The 18937-nt window shown below is 48.2% G+C and overlaps 1 protein-coding gene and 1 long non-coding RNA gene across 7 annotated transcripts in view; one reads left to right on the top strand and one right to left on the bottom strand.

The window, feature by feature from the left end:
* The window catches only part of LOC149976526 (uncharacterized), a 206188-nt gene that overhangs the window by 110425 nt on the left and 76826 nt on the right, over positions 1–18937 (top strand). The gene's annotated exons all lie outside the window — the stretch shown is intronic.
* Positions 1–18937, bottom strand: part of LOC110492798 (3-oxo-5-alpha-steroid 4-dehydrogenase 2) — a 58538-nt gene that overhangs the window by 1850 nt on the left and 37751 nt on the right. For 4 of the 6 annotated variants that reach the window (XM_036945969.2, XM_090201759.1, XM_036945970.2 and 1 more), the window contains one exon: positions 7786–7936. The exons of the other annotated variants lie outside the window; for them this stretch is intronic. In XM_036945969.2, coding sequence (XP_036801864.1) covers positions 7786–7936 — 151 coding nt within the window. The remainder of the gene's footprint in view (positions 1–7785; positions 7937–18937) is intronic. 6 annotated transcript variants of the gene reach the window in all.

Raw genomic sequence — 18937 nt, 5'->3', positions numbered from 1 at the left:
AGGCTATATACAGGGGGTACCGGTACAGAGTCAATGTGGAGGTTATATACAGGGTATTACGGTACAGAGTCAATGTGGAGGCTATATACAGGGTATTACGGTACAGAGTCAATGTGGAGGCTATATACAGGGTATTACGGTACAGAGTCAATGTGGAGGCTATATACAGGGTATTACGGTACAGAGTCAATGTGGAGGCTATATACAGGGTATTACTAGTACAGAGTCAATGTGGAGGCTATATACAGGGTATTACGGTACAGAGTCAATGTGGAGGCTATATACAGGGTGTTACGGTACAGAGTCAATGTGGAGGTTATATACAGGGTATTACGGTACAGAGTCAATGTGGAGGCTATATACAGGGTATTACGGTACAGAGTCAATGTGGAGGCTATATACAGGGTATTACGGTACAGAGTCAATGTGGAGGCTATATACAGGAGGAACCGGTACTGAGTCAATGTGGAGGCTATATACAGGGGGAACCGGTACTGAGTCAATGTGGAGACTATATACAGGGGGTACCAGTACAGAGTCAATGTGGAGGCTATATACAGGAGGTACCGGTACAGAGTCAATGTGGAGGTTATATACAGGGTATTACGGTACAGAGTCAATGTGGAGGCTATATACAGGGGGTACCGGTACAGAGTCAATGTGGAGGTTATATACAGGGTATTACGGTACAGAGTCAATGTGGAGGCTATATACAGGGTGTTACGGTACAGAGTCAATGTGGAGGCTATATACAGGGTGTTACGGTACAGAGTCAATGTGGAGGCTATATACAGAATATTACGGTACAGAGTCAATGTGGAGGCTATATACAGGGGGTACTGATACAGAGTCAATGTGGAGGCTATATACAGGGGGTACCGGTACAGACTCAATTTGGAGGCTATATACAGGGGGTACCGGTACAGAGTCAATGTGGAGACTATATACAGGGGGTACCGGTACAGAATCAATGTGGAGACTATATACAGGGGGTACCAGTACTGAGTCATTGTGGAGACTATATACAGGGGGTACCAGTACAGAGTCAATGTGGAGGCTATATACAGGGTGTTACGGTACAGAGTCAATGTGGAGACTATATACAGGGTGTTACGGTACAGAGTCAATGTGGAGACTATATACAGGGGGTACCGGTACAGAGTCAATGTGGAGGCTATATACAGGGGGTACCAGTACAGAGTCAATGTGAAGACTATATACAGGGTATTACGGTACAGAGTCAATGTGGAGGCTATATACAGGGTATTACGGTACAGAGTCAATGTGGAGGCTATATACAGGGTGTTACGGTACAGAGTCAATGTGGAGGTTATATACAGGGTATTACGGTACAGAGTCAATGTGGAGGCTATATACAGGGTATTACGGTACAGAGTCAATGTGGAGGCTATATACAGGGTATTACGGTACAGAGTCAATGTGGAGGCTATATACAGGGGGTACCAGTACAGAGTCAATGTGGAGGTTATATACAGGGTATTACGGTACAGAGTCAATGTGGAGGCTATATACAGGGTATTACGGTACAGAGTCATTGTGGAGGCTATATACAGGGTATTACGGTACAGAGTCATTGTGGAGGCTATTTACAGGGGGTACCAGTACAGAGTCAATGTGGAGGCTATATACAGGGGGTACCAGTACAGAGTCAATGTGGAGGCTATATACAGGGGGTACTGGTACAGAGTCAATGTGGAGGTTATATACAGGGGGGTACCGGTACAGAGTCAATGTGGAGGCTATATACAGGGTATTACGGTACAGAGTCATTGTGGAGGCTATTTACAGGGGGTACCAGTACAGAGTCAATGTGGAGGCTATATACAGGGGGTACCAGTACAGAGTCAATGTGGAGGCTATATACAGGGGGTACTGGTACAGAGTCAATGTGGAGGTTATATACAGGGGGGTACCGGTACAGAGTCAATGTGGAGACTATATACAGGGTATTACGGTACAGAGTCAATGTGGAGACTATATACAGGGGGTACTGGTACAGAGTCAATGTGGAGGTTATATACAGGGGGTACTGGTACAGAGTCAATGTGGAGGTTATATACAGGGTGCTACGGTACAGAGTCAATGTGGAGGCTATATACAGGGTATTACGGTACAGAGTCAATGTGGAGGCTATATACAGGGGGTACCGGTACAGAGTCAATGTGGAGGTTATATACAGGGGGCTACCGGTACAGAGTCAATGTGGAGACTATATACAGGGGGTACTGGTACAGAGTCAATGTGGAGGCTATATACAGGGGGTACTGGTACAGAGTCAATGTGGAGGTTATATACAGGGGGTACTGGTACAGAGTCAATGTGGAGGTTATATACAGGGGGGTACCGGTACAGAGTCAATGTGGAGACTATATACAGGGTATTACGGTACAGAGTCAATGTGGAGGCTATATACAGGGGGTACCGGTACAGAGTCAATGTGGAGGCTATATCCAGGGTGCTACGGTACAGAGTCAATGTGGAGGCTATATACAGGGGGTACCGGTACAGAGTCAATGTGGAGGTTATATACAGGGGGGTACCGGTACAGAGTCAATGTGGAGGCTATATACAGGGGGTACCGGTACAGAGTCAATGTGGAGGTTATATACAGGGGGGTACCGGTACAGAGTCAATGTGGAGACTATATACAGGGTATTACGGTACAGAGTCAACGTGGAGGCTATATACAGGGTGTTACGGTACAGAGTCAATGTGGAGGCTATATACAGGGGGTACCGGTACAGAGTCAATGTGGAGGCTATACACAGGGGGTACCGGTACAGAGTCAATGTGGAGGCTTTATACAGGGGGTACCGGTACAGAGTCAATGTGGAGACCATATACAGGGTGTTACGGTACAGAGTCAATGTGGAGGCTATATACAGGGCTTTACGGTACAGAGTCAATGTGGAGACTATATACAGGGTATTACGGTACAGAGTCAATGTGGAGGCTATATACAGGGGGTACCGGTATAGAGTCAATGTGGAGGCTATATACAGGGGGTACCGGTACAGATTCAATGTGGAGGCTATATACAGGGTGTTATGGTACAGAGTCAAGGTGGAGGCTATATACAGGGTGTTACGGTACAGAGTCAATGTGGAGGCTATATACAGGGTGTTACAGTACACAATTTCAGTGGGTCAGAAGTTTACATACACTAAGTTGACTGTGCCATCACAAAGCCCTGACCTCAATCCTATAGAAAATTTGGGGGCAGAACTGAAAAAGCGTGTGCGATCAAGGAGGCCTACAAACCTGACTCAGTTACACCAGCTCTGTCAGGAAGAATGGGCCATAATTCACCCAACTTATTGTGGGAAGCTTGTGGAAGGCTACCTGAAACATTTGACCCAAGTTAAACAATTTAAAGGCAATGCTGCCGAATACTAATTGAGTATATGTAAACTTCAGACCCACTGGGAATGTGATGAAAGAAATAAAAGCCTAAATAAATCATTTTCTCTCTACTATTATTCTGACATTTCACATTCTTAAAATAAAGTGGTGATCCTAACTGACCTAAGACAGGGAATTTTTACTAGGATTATATGTCAGGAATTGTGAAAAACTGAGTTTAAATATATTTGGTAAAGGTGTATGTAAACTTCCCACTTCAACTGTACATGTAGGTAGAGTTATTAAAGTGACTATATATATATAGATAATAACAGAGAGTAGCAGCAGCGTAGAAGAGGGTAGGGCATTGCTGGGTAGCCATTTGATTAGGTGTTCTGGAGTCTCATGACTGGGAGTAGAAGCTGTTCAGAAGCCTCTTGGACCTAGACTTACACCGGGGAGGGAAAATGGCTAATTGGGCCCAATTTGGACATTTTCACTAAGGGGTGTACTCCCTTTTGTTGTCAGCAGTTTAGACATTAATGTCTGTGTGTTGAGTTATTTTGAGGGAACAGCAAATGTACACTGTTATACAAGCTGTACACTCACTACTTTACATTGTATCAAAGTGTCATTTCTTCAGTGTTGTCACATGAAAAGATACTCTCAAATATTTACAAAAATGTGAGGGGTGTACTCACTTTTGTGATATACTGTATATGCAAAGGCCCACGCCCAGAGGCTGCTGTTCTGTCCTGCCGATAGAGTGTATAACCCGCCAGCTGTATGTTCTTAATGTCGTCGTTCAGCCACGAATCAGTGAAACACAAGATATTACAGTTTTTAATGTCCTGCTGGTAGGATATACGTGCTTTCAGTTCATCCCATTTATTTTCCAGCGATTGAACGTTACCGAGCAGGACGGAAGGCAAGGGCAGATTAGCCACTCGTCTCCTGATCCTCACAAGGCACCCTGATCTTTTCCCGCAAAATCTCAGTTTCCTTCTCCAGGAAATGCTGGGGATCTGGGCCTGGTCGGGTGTCTGTAGTACCTCCCTCCCGTCCGACTCATTAAAGAAAAACTATTATTCTAATCTGAGGTGAGTAATCACAGTTCTGATGTCCAGAAGGTCTTTTCGGTCATAAGAGACGATAGCAGCAACATGATGTATAAAATAAGTACAAAACATTATGTATTAACAAAATAGCGTGGTTGGTTAAGAGCCGATAAGACCGCAGCCACCCACTCCAGCACCATCTTTTATGAGATGATCTACTGTCTATATGTAGATAACTAGGTAGATCTCTACTGTCTATATGTAGATATCTAGGTAGATCTCTATTGTCTATATGTAGATATCTAGGTAAATCTCTACTGTCTATATGTAGATATCTAGCTAGATCTCTATTGTCTATATGTAGATATCTAGGTAGATCTCTACTGTCTATATGTAGATATCTAGGTAGATCTCTACTGTCTATATGTAGATATCTAGGTAGATCTCTACTGTCTATATGTAGATATCTAGGTAAATCTCTACTGTCTATATGTAGATATCTAGGTAGATCTCTATTGTCTATATGTAGATATCTAGGTAGATCTCTATTGTCTATATGTAGATAACTAGGTAAATCTCTACTGTCTATATGTAGATATCTAGGTAGATCTCTATTGTCTATATGTAGATATCTAGGTAGATCTCTACTGTCTATATGTAGATATCTAGGTAGATCTCTATTGTCTATATGTAGATATCTAGGTAGATCTCTATTGTCTATATGTAGATATCTAGCTAGATCTCTATTGTCTATATGTAGATATCTAGGTAAATCTCTACTGTCTATATGTAGATATCTAGGTAGATCTCTATTGTCTATATGTAGATATCTAGGTAGATCTCTATTGTCTATATGTAGATAACTAGGTAGATCTCTATTGTCTATATGTAGATAACTAGGTAGATCTCTACTGTCTATATGTAGATATCTAGGTAAATCTCTACTGTCTATATGTAGATATCTAGGTAAATCTCTACTGTCTATATGTAGATATCTAGGTAGATCTCTATTGTCTATATGTAGATATCTAGGTAGATCTCTACTGTCTATATGTAGATATCTAGGTAGATCTCTATTGTCTATATGTAGATATCTAGGTAGATCTCTATTGTCTATATGTAGATATCTAGCTAGATCTCTATTGTCTATATGTAGATATCTAGGTAAATCTCTACTGTCTATATGTAGATATCTAGGTAGATCTCTATTGTCTATATGTAGATATCTAGGTAGATCTCTATTGTCTATATGTAGATATCTAGGTAGATCTCTATTGTCTATATGTAGATATCTAGCTAGATCTCTATTGTCTATATGTAGATATCTAGGTAAATCTCTATTGTCTATATGTAGATATCTAGGTAGATCTCTACTGTCTATATGTAGATATCTAGGTAGATCTCTACTGTCTATATGTAGATATCTAGGTAGATCTCTATTGTCTATATGTAGATATCTAGCTAGATCTCTATATGTAGATATCTAGGTAGATCTCTATTGTCTATATGTAGATATCTAGGTAGATCTCTATTGTCTATCTACAGCTAATTTGATCATATCTGGACTTCGTCCCAAATGGCACACTATTCCTTACATAAAGTACTGCACTACGTTTGACCAGAGGACCACATATTGAATAGGATGCTATTTGTAATGCTATAACCTGTATAGATTATGGTGCTGTAGCCTGTATAGATTATGGTGCTGTAGCCTGTATAGATTATGGTGCTGTAGCCTGTATAGATTATGGTGCTGTAGCCTGTATAGATTATGGTGCTGTAGCCTGTATAGATTATGGTGCTGTAGCCTGTATAGATTATGGTGCTGTAGCCTGTATAGATTATGGTGCTGTAGCCTGTATAGATTATGGTGATCTAATGTTTGAGCCTGTATAGATTATGGTGTTGTAGCCTGTATAGATTATGGTGCTGTAGCCTGTATAGATTATGGTGCTGTAGCCTGTATAGATTATGGTGCTGTAGCCTGTATAGATTATGGTGCTGTAGCCTGTGTAGATTATGGTGCTGTAGCCTGTATAGATTACGGTGCTGTAGCCTGTATAGATTACGGTGCTGTAGCCTGTATAGATTATGGTGCTGTAGCCTGTATAGATTATGGTGCTGTAGCCTGTATAGATTATGGTGCTGTAGCCTGTATAGATTATGGTGTTGTAACCTGTATAGATTATGGTGCTGTAGCCTGTATAGATTATGGTGCTGTAGCCTGTATAGATTATGGTGCTGTAGCCTGTATAGATTATGGTGCTGTAGCCTGTATAGATTATGGTGCTGTAGCCTGTATAGATTATGGTGCTGTAGCCTGTATAGATTATGGTGCTGTAGCCTGTATAGATTACGGTGCTGTAGCCTGTATAGATTACGGTGCTGTAGCCTGTATAGATTATGGTGCTGTAGCCTGTATAGATTATGGTGCTGTAGCCTGTATAGATTACGGTGCTGTAGCCTGTATAGATTATGGTGCTGTAGCCTGTATAGATTATGGTGCTGTAGCCTGTATAGATTATGGTGCTGTAGCCTGTATAGATTATGGTGCTGTAGCCTGTATAGATTATGGTGCTGTAGCCTGTATAGATTATGGTGCTGTAGCCTGTATAGATTATGGTGATCTAATGTTTGAGCCTGTATAGATTATGGTGTTGTAGCCTGTATAGATTATGGTGCTGTAGCCTGTATAGATTATGGTGCTGTAGCCTGTATAGATTATGGTGCTGTAGCCTGTATAGATTATGGTGCTGTAGCCTGTATAGATTATGGTGCTGTAACCTGTATAGATTATGGTGCTTTAGGCTGTATAGATTATGGTGCTGTAGGCTGTATAGATTATGGTGCTGTAGCCTGTATAGATTATGGTGCTGTAGCCTGTATAGATTATGGTGCTGTAACCTGTATAGATTATGGTGCTGTAGCCTGTAAAGATTATGGTGCTGTAGCCTGTATAGATTATGGTGTTGTAGCCTGTATAGATTATGGTGCTGTAGCCTGTATAGATTATGGTGCTGTAACCTGTATAGATTATGGTGATCTAGTGTTAGAGCCTGTATAGATTATGTTGTTGTAATCTGTATAGATTATGGTGATCTAGTGTTAGAGCCTGTATAGATTATGTTGTTGTAACCTGTATAGATTATGGTGATCTAGTGTTAGAGCCTGTATAGATTATGGTGCTGTAGCCTGTATAGATTATGGTGCTGTAGCCTGTGTAGATTATGGTGCTGTAGCCTGTATAGATTACGGTGCTGTAGCCTGTATAGATTATGGTGCTGTAGCCTGTATAGATTATGGTGCTGTAGCCTGTATAGATTATGGTGCTGTAGCCTGTATAGATTACGTCTGCCTCGTGTACCTGTGATGGTGGACTGCCCGTCGTCCAATAAAGCACATACTGCAGAAGGCAAAGGAGAAGGTAGTCAGCGACCAGGTTGCCATGGCGTAGCCAAACCACTCCACAATTTCACCAAAGTAGTTGGCCCCCGACACGTATCGAAACAGACCACCTGGGGGAAAGAACACATACTGAAACAGACCACCTGGGGGAGAGGACACATACTGAAACAGACCACCTGGGGGAGAGGACACACTGAAACAGACCACCTGGGAGAGGACACATACTGAAACAGACCACCTGTGGGTTGGGAGAGGACACATACTGAAACAGACCACCTGGGGGAGAGGACACATACTGTAACAGACCACCTGGGGGAGAGGACACACTGAAACAGACCACCTGGGAGAGGACACATACTGAAACATGCCCCTGGGAGAGAGGACACACTGAAACAGACCTCCTGTGGGTTGGGAGAGGACACATACTGGAACAGACCTCCTGGAGGAGAGGACACATACTGAAACAGACCTTCTGGAGGAGAGGACACATACTGAAACAGACCTCCTGGAGGAGAGGACACATACTGAAACAGACCTCCTGGAGGAGAGGACACAAAAGGAAACAGACCACCTGGGGGAGATGACATCTACGAAAACAGACCACCTAGGGGAGAGGACAAATACTGAAACAGACCACCTGGAGGAGAGGACACATACTGAAACAGACCACCTGGAGGAAAGGACACATACTGAAACAGACCACCTGGGAGAGAGGACACATACTGAAACAGACCACCTGTGGTGTGGGAGAGGACACATACTGAAACATACCACCTGGAGGAGAGGACACATACTGAAACAGACCACCTGGAGGAAAGGACAAATACTGAAACAGACCACCTGGGGGAGAGGACACATACTGAAACAGACCACCTGGGGGAGAGGACAGATACTGAAACAGACCAAATGGGAGAGGACACATACTGAAACAGACCACCTGTGGTGTGGGAGAGGACACATACTGAAACAGACCACCTGAAGGTGAGGACACATACTGAAACAGACCCCCTAGGGGAGAGAACGCATACTGAAACAGACCACCTGGGAGAGAGGACACATACTGAAACAGACCACCTGTGGGTTGGGAGAGGACACATACTGAAACAGACCACCTGGGGGAGATGAAACATACTGAAACAGACCACCTGAAGGAGAGGACACATACTGAAACAGACCACCTGGAGGAGAGGACACATACTGAAACAGACAACCTGAAGGTGAGGACACATACTGAAACAGACCCCCTAGGGGAGAGAACGCATACTGAAACTGACCACCTGAAGGAGAGGACACATACTGAAACAGACCACCTGGGGGTGAGGACACATACTGAAACAGACCACCTGGGGGAGAGGACACATACTGAAACAGACCACCTGGGGGAGAGGACACATACTGAAACAGACCACCTGTGGGAGAAGCCACATACTGAAACAGTCCACCTGGGGGAGAGGACACATACTGAAACAGACCACCTGGAGGAGAGGACACATACTGAAACAGACCACCTGAAGGTGAGGACACATACTGAAACAGACCCCCTAGGGGAGAGAACGCATACTGAAACTGACCACCTGAAGGAGAGGACACATACTGAAACAGACCACCTGGGGGTGAGGACACATACTGAAACAGACCACCTGGGGGAGAGGACACATACTGAAACAGACCACCTGGAGGAGAGGACACATACTGAAACAGACCACCTGGGAGAGAGGACACTTACTGAAACAGACCCCCTGGGGGAGAGGACATATACTGAAACAGACCCCCTGGGGGAGAGGACACATACTGAAACAGACCCCCTGGGGGAGAGGACACATACTGAAACAGACCCCCTGGGGGAGAGGACACATACTGAAACAGACCACCTGGAGGAGAGGACACATACTGAAACAGACCACCTGAAGGTGAGGACACATACTGAAACAGACCCCCTAGGGGAGAGAATGCATACTGAAACTGACCACCTGAAGGAGAGGACACATACTGAAACAGACCACCTGGGGGTGAGGACACATACTGAAACAGACCACCTGGGGGAGAGGACACATACTGAAACAGACCACCTGGGGGAGAGGACACATACTGAAACAGACCACCTGTGGGAGAGGCCACATACTGAAACAGTCCACCTGGGGGAGAGGACACATACTGAAACAGACCACCTGGGGGAGAGGACACATACTGAAACAGACCACCTGGGGGAGAGGACACATACTGAAACAGACCACCTGGGGGAGAGGACACATACTGAAACAGACCACCTGGGGGAGAGGACACATACTGAAACAGACCACCTGGGGGAGAGGACACACACGGAAACAGACCACCTGGGGGAGAGGACACATACTGAAACAGACCACCTGGGGGAGAGGACACATACTGAAACAGACCACCTGGGGGAGAGGACACACACTGAAACAGACCACCTGGGGGAGAGAACACAATCTGAAACAGACCACCTGGGGGAGAGGACACATACTGAAACAGACCACCTGGGGGAGAGAACACATACTGAAACATACCCTTGGGGGAGATGACACATACTGAAACAGACCACCTGTGGGAGAGGCCACATACTGAAACAGACCACCTGGGGGAGAGGACACATACTGAAACAGACTACCTGGGAGAGGACACATACTGAAACAGACCACCTGGGGGAGAGGACACATACTGAAACAAACCACCTGGGAGAGAGGACACATACTAAAACAGACCACCTGGGAGAAGATACATACTGAAACAGACCACCTGGGGGAGAGGACACATACTGAAACAGACCACCTGGGGGAGAGGACACATACTGAAACAGACCACCTGTGGGAGAGGCCACATACTGAAACAGACCACCTGGGGGAGAGGACACATACTGAAACAGACCACCTGGGGGAGAGGACATATACTGAAACAGACCCCCTGGGGGAGAGGACACATACTGAAATAGACCCCTTGGGGGAGAGGACACATACTGAAACAGACCACCTGGGGGAGAGGACACATACTGTAACAGACCACCTGGGGGAGAGGACACACTGAAACAGACCACCTGGGAGAGGACACATTCTGAAACAGACCTCCTGGAGGAGAGGACACATACTGAAACAGACCTCCTGTGGGTTGGGAGAGGACACATACTGGAACAGACCTCCTGGAGGAGAGGACACATACTGAAACAGACCTTCTGGAGGAGAGGACACATACTGAAACAGACCTCCTGGAGGAGAGGACACATACTGAAACAGACCTCCTGGAGGAGAGGACACAAAAGGAAACAGACCACCTGGGGGAGATGACATCTACGAAAACAGACCACCTAGGGGAGAGGACAAATACTGAAACAGACCACCTGGAGGAGAGGACACATACTGAAACAGACCACCTGGAGGAAAGGACACATACTGAAACAGACCACCTGGGAGAGAGGACACATACTGAAACAGACCACCTGTGGGTTGGCAGAGAACACATACTGAAACATACCCCTGGGGGAGAGGACACATACTGAAACAGACCACCTGTGGTGTGGGAGAGGACACATACTGAAACAGACCACCTGGAGGAGAGGACACATACTGAAACAGACCACCTGGAGGAAAGGACAAATACTGAAACAGACCACCTGGGGGAGAGGACACATACTGAAACAGACCACCTGGGGGAGAGGACAGATACTGAAACAGACCAAATGGGAGAGGACACATACTGAAACAGACCACCTGTGGTGTGGGAGAGGACACATACTGAAACAGACCACCTGAAGGTGAGGACACATACTGAAACAGACCCCCTAGGGGAGAGAACGCATACTGAAACAGACCACCTGGGAGAGAGGACACATACTGAAACAGACCACCTGTGGGTTGGGAGAGGACACATACTGAAACAGACCACCTGGGGGAGATGAAACATACTGAAACAGACCACCTGGAGGAGAGGACACATACTGAAACAGACCACCTGGAGGAGAGGACACATACTGAAACAGACCACCTGGGGGAGAGGACACATACTGAAACAGACCACCTGGGGGAGAGGACACATACTGAAACAGACCACCTGTGGGAGAGGCCACATACTGAAACAGACCACCTGGGGGAGAGGACACACACTGAAACAGACCACCTGGGGGAGAGAACACAATCTGAAACAGACCACCTGGGGGAGAGGACACATACTGAAACAGACCACCTGGGGGAGAGGACACATACTGAAACAGACCACCTGTGGGAGAGGCCACATACTGAAACAGACCACCTGGGGGAGAGGACACACACTGAAACAGACCACCTGGGGGAGAGAACACAATCTGAAACAGACCACCTGGGGGAGAGGACACATACTGAAACAGACCACCTGGGGGAGAGAACACATACTGAAACATACCCTTGGGGGAGATGACACATACTGAAACAGACCACCTGTGGGAGAGGCCACATACTGAAACAGACCACCTGGGGGAGAGGACACATACTGAAACAGACTACCTGGGAGAGGACACATACTGAAACAGACCACCTGGGGGAGAGGACACATACTGAAACAAACCACCTGGGAGAGAGGACACATACTAAAACAGACCACCTGGGAGAAGATACATACTGAAACAGACCACCTGGGGGAGAGGACACATACTGAAACAGACTACCTGGGAGAGGACACATACTGAAACAGACCACCTGGGGGAGAGGACACATACTGAAACAAACCACCTGGGAGAGAGGACACATACTAAAACAGACCACCTGGGAGAAGATACATACTGAAACAGACCACCTGGGGGAGAGGACACATACTGAAACAGACCACCTGGGGGAGAGGACACATACTGAAACAGACCACCTGGGGGAGAGGACATATACTGAAACAGACCCCCTGGGGGAGAGGACACATACTGAAATAGACCCCCTGGGGGAGAGGACACATACTGAAACAGACCACCTGGGGGAGAGGACACATACTGAAACAGACCACCTGGGGGAGAGGACACACACTGAAACAGACCACCTGGGGGAGAGAACACAATCTGAAACAGACCACCTGGAGGAGAGGACACATACTGAAACAGACCACCTGAAGGTGAGGACACATACTGAAACAGACCCCCTAGGGGAGAGAACGCATACTGAAACTGCCCACCTGAAGGAGAGGACACATACTGAAACAGACCACCTGGGGGTGAGGACACATACTGAAACAGACCACCTGGGGGAGAGGACACATACTGAAACAGACCACCTGGGGGAGAGGACACATACTGAAACAGACCGCCTGTGGGAGAGGCCACATACTGAAACAGTCCACCTGGGGGAGAGGACACACATGGAAACAGACCACCTGGGGGAGAGGACACATACTGAAACAGACCACCTGGGGGAGAGGACACATACTGAAACAGACCACCTGGGGGAGAGGACACACACTGAAACAGACCACCTGGGGGAGAGAACACAATCTGAAACAGACCACCTGGGGGAGAGGACACATACTGAAACAGACCACCTGGGGGAGAGAACACATACTGAAACATACCCTTGGGGGAGATGACACATACTGAAACAGACCACCTGTGGGAGAGGCCACATACTGAAACAGACCACCTGGGGGAGAGGACACATACTGAAACAGACTACCTGGGAGAGGACACATACTGAAACAGACCACCTGGGGGAGAGGACACATACTGAAACAAACCACCTGGGAGAGAGGACACATACTAAAACAGACCACCTGGGAGAAGATACATATTGAAACAGACCACCTGGGGGAGAGGACACATACTGAAACAGACTACCTGTGGGAGAGGACACATACTGAAACAGACCACCTGGGGGAGAGGACACACACTGAAACAGACCACCTGGGGGAGAGAACACAATCTGAAACAGACCACCTGGAGGAGAGGACACATACTGAAACAGACCACCTGAAGGTGAGGACACATACTGAAACAGACCCCCTAGGGGAGAGAACGCATACTGAAACTGCCCACCTGAAGGAGAGGACACATACTGAAACAGACCACCTGGGGGTGAGGACACATACTGAAACAGACCACCTGGGGGAGAGGACACATACTGAAACAGACCACCTGGGGGAGAGGACACATACTGAAACAGACCGCCTGTGGGAGAGGCCACATACTGAAACAGTCCACCTGGGGGAGAGGACACATACTGAAACAGACCACCTGGGAGAGAGGACACTTACTGAAACAGACCCCCTGGGGGAGAGGACATATACTGAAACAGACCCCCTGGGGGAGAGGACACATACTGAAACAGACCCCCTGGGGGAGAGGACACATACTGAAACAGACCCCCTGGGGGAGAGGACACATACTGAAACAGACCACCTGGGGGAGAGGACACATACTGAAACAGACCACCTGGGGGAGAGGACACATACTGAAACAGACCACCTGGGGGAGAGGACACATACTGAAACAGACCACCTGGGGGAGAGGACACACACGGAAACAGACCACCTGGGGGAGAGGACACATACTGAAACAGACCACCTGGGGGAGAGGACACATACTGAAACAGACCACCTGGGGGAGAGGACACACACTGAAACAGACCACCTGGGGGAGAGAACACAATCTGAAACAGACCACCTGGGGGAGAGGACACATACTGAAACAGACCACCTGGGGGAGAGAACACATACTGAAACATACCCTTGGGGGAGATGACACATACTGAAACAGACCACCTGTGGGAGAGGCCACATACTGAAACAGACCACCTGGGGGAGAGGACACATACTGAAACAGACTACCTGGGAGAGGACACATACTGAAACAGACCACCTGGGGGAGAGGACACATACTGAAACAAACCACCTGGGAGAGAGGACACATACTAAAACAGACCACCTGGGAGAAGATACATATTGAAACAGACCACCTGGGGGAGAGGACACATACTGAAACAGACTACCTGTGGGAGAGGCCACATACTGAAACAGACCACCTGGGGGAGAGGACACATACTGAAACAGACCACCTGGGGGAGAGGACACACACTGAAACAGACCACCTGGGGGAGAGAACACAATCTGAAACAGACCACCTGGAGGAGAGGACACATACTGAAACAGACCACCTGAAGGTGAGGACACATACTGAAACAGACCCCCTAGGGGAGAGAACGCATACTGAAACTGCCCACCTGAAGGAGAGGACACATACTGAAACAGACCACCTGGGGGTGAGGACACATACTGAAACAGACCACCTGGGGGAGAGGACACATACTGAAACAGACCACCTGGGGGAGAGGACACATACTGAAACAGACCGCCTGTGGGAGAGGCCACATACTGAAACAGTCCACCTGGGGGAGAGGACACATACTGAAACAGACCACCTGGGAGAGAGGACACTTACTGAAACAGACCCCCTGGGGGAGAGGACATATACTGAAACAGACCCCCTGGGGGAGAGGACACATACTGAAACAGACCCCCTGGGGGAGAGGACACATACTGAAACAGACCCCCTGGGGGAGAGGACACATACTGAAACAGACCACCTGGGGGAGAGGACACATACTGAAACAGACCACCTGGGGGAGAGGACACATACTGAAACAGACCACCTGGGGGAGAGGACACATACTGAAACAGACCACCTGGGGGAGAGGACACACACGGAAACAGACCACCTGGGGGAGAGGACACATACTGAAACAGACCACCTGGGGGAGAGGACACATACTGAAACAGACCACCTGGGGGAGAGGACACACACTGAAACAGACCACCTGGGGGAGAGAACACAATCTGAAACAGACCACCTGGGGGAGAGGACACATACTGAAACAGACCACCTGGGGGAGAGAACACATACTGAAACATACCCTTGGGGGAGATGACACATACTGAAACAGACCACCTGTGGGAGAGGCCACATACTGAAACAGACCACCTGGGGGAGAGGACACATACTGAAACAGACTACCTGGGAGAGGACACATACTGAAACAGACCACCTGGGGGAGAGGACACATACTGAAACAAACCACCTGGGAGAGAGGACACATACTAAAACAGACCACCTGGGAGAAGATACATATTGAAACAGACCACCTGGGGGAGAGGACACATACTGAAACAGACTACCTGTGGGAGAGGCCACATACTGAAACAGACCACCTGGGGGAGAGGACACATACTGAAACAGACCACCTGGGGGAGAGGACATATACTGAAACAGACCCCCTGGGGGAGAGGACACATACTGAAATAGACCCCCTGGGGGAGAGGACACATACTGAAACAGACCACCTGGGGGAGAGGACACATACTGAAACAGACCACCTGTGGGAGAGGACAGATACTGAAACAGACCACCTGGGGGAGAGGACACACACTGAAACAGACCACCTGGGGGAGAGAACACAATCTGAAACAGACCACCTGGGGGAGAGGACACATACTGAAACAGACCACCTGGGGGAGAGAACACATACTGAAACATACCCTTGGGGGAGATGACACATACTGAAACAGACCACCTGTGGGAGAGGCCACATACTGAAACAGACCACCTGGGGGAGAGGACACATACTGAAACAGACTACCTGGGAGAGGACACATACTGAAACAGACCACCTGGGGGAGAGGACACATACTGGAACAAACCACCTGGGAGAGAGGACACATACTAAAACAGACCACCTGGGAGAAGATACATACTGAAACAAACCACCTGGGGGAGAGGACACATACTGAAACAGACCACCTGGGGGAGAGGACACATACTGAAACAGACCACCTCGGAGATGACACATACTGAAACAGACCACCTGGGAGAGAGGACACATACTGAAACAGACTACATGTGGGTTGGGAGAGGACACATACTAAAACAGATCCCCTGGGGGAGAGGACACATACTGAAACAGACCCCCTGGGGGAGAGGACACATACTGAAACAGACCCCCTGGGGGAGAGGACACATACTGAAACAGACCACCTGGGGGAGAGGACACATACTGAAACAGACCACCTGGGGGAGAGGACACACACGGAAACAGACCACCTGGGGGAGAGGACACATACTGAAACAGACCACCTGGGGGAGAGGACACATACTGAAACAGACCACCTGGGGGAGAGGACACACACGGAAACAGACCACCTGGGGGAGAGGACACATACTGAAACAGACCACCTGGGGGAGAGGACACATACTGAAACAGACCCCCTGGGGGAGAGGACACACACTGAAACAGACCACCTGGGGGAGAGAACACAATCTGAAACAGACCACCTGGGGGAGAGGACACATACTGAAACAGACCACCTGGGGGAGAGAACACATACTGAAACAGACCACCTGTTGGAGAGGCCACATACTGAAACAGACCCCCTAGGGGAGAGGACACATACTGAAACATACCCTTGGGGGAGATGACACATACTGAAACAGACTACCTGGGAGAGGACACATACTGAAACAGACCACCTGGGGGAGAGGACACATACTGAAACAGACCACCTGGGAGAGGACACATACTGAAACAGACCACCTGGGGGAGAGGACACATACTGAAACAGACCACCTGGGGCAGAGGACACATACTGAAACAGACCACCTGGAGGAGAGGACACATACTGAAAAAGACCACCTGGGGGAGAGGACACATACTGAAACAGACCACCTGAAGGAGAGGACACATACTGAAACAGACCCCCTAGGGGAGAGGACACATACTGAAACAGACCCCCTAGGGGAGAGGACACATACTGAAACAGACCCCTGGGGGAGAGGACACATACTGAAACAGACCCCCTGGGGGAGAGGACACATACTGAAACAGACCCCCTAGGGGAGAGGACACATACTGAAACAGACCCCCTAGGGGAGAGGACACATACTGAAACAGACCCCTTGGGGAGAGGACACATACTGAAACAGACCCCTTAGGGGAGAGGACACATACTGAAACAGACCCCCTAGGGGAGAGGACACATATTGAAACAGACCCCTGGGGGAGAGGACATACACTGAAACAGACCACCTGGGACAGAGGACACATACTGAAACAGACCACCTGGAGGAGAGGACACATACTGAAACAGACCACCTCGGAGATGACACATACTGAAACAGACCACCTGGGAGAGAGGACACATACTGAAACAGACTACATGTGGGTTGGGAGAGGACACATACTAAAACAGATCCCCTGGGGGAGAGGACACATACTGAAACAGACCCCCTGGGGGAGAGGACACATACTGAAACAGACCCCCTGGGGGAGAGGACACATACTGAAACAGACCACCTGGGGGAGAGGACACATACTGAAACAGACCACCTGGGGGAGAGGACACACACGGAAACAGACCACCTGGGGGAGAGGACACATACTGAAACAGACCACCTGGGGGAGAGGACACATACTGAAACAGACCACCTGGGGGAGAGGACACACACGGAAACAGACCACCTGGGGGAGAGGACACATACTGAAACAGACCACCTGGGGGAGAGGACACATACTGAAACAGACCACCTGGGGGAGAGGACACATACTGAAACAGACCCCCTGGGGGAGAGGACACACACTGAAACAGACCACCTGGGGGAGAGAACACAATCTGAAACAGACCACCTGGGGGAGAGGACACATACTGAAACAGACCACCTGGGGGAGAGAACACATACTGAAACAGACCACCTGTGGGAGAGGCCACATACTGAAACAGACCCCCTAGGGGAGAGGACACATACTGAAACATACCCTTGGGGGAGATGACACATACTGAAACAGACTACCTGGGAGAGGACACATACTGAAACAGACCACCTGGGGGAGAGGACACATACTGAAACAGACCACCTGGGAGAGGACACATACTGAAACAGACCACCTGGGGGAGAGGACACATACTGAAACAGACCACCTGGGGCAGAGGACACATACTGAAACAGACCACCTGGAGGAGAGGACACATACTGAAAAAGACCACCTGGGGGAGAGGACACATACTGAAACAGACCACCTGAAGGAGAGGACACATACTGAAACAGACCCCCTAGGGGAGAGGACACATACTGAAACAGACCCCCTAGGGGAGAGGACACATACTGA

This window comes from Oncorhynchus mykiss, chromosome 16 (assembly GCF_057628025.1).
Source record: "Oncorhynchus mykiss isolate SJ-2025 chromosome 16, ASM5762802v1, whole genome shotgun sequence".
Lineage (NCBI taxonomy): Eukaryota > Metazoa > Chordata > Actinopteri > Salmoniformes > Salmonidae > Oncorhynchus > Oncorhynchus mykiss.
Note: the sequence above shows the minus strand (reverse complement) of the source record. Positions and strands in the feature narration are given on the sequence as shown.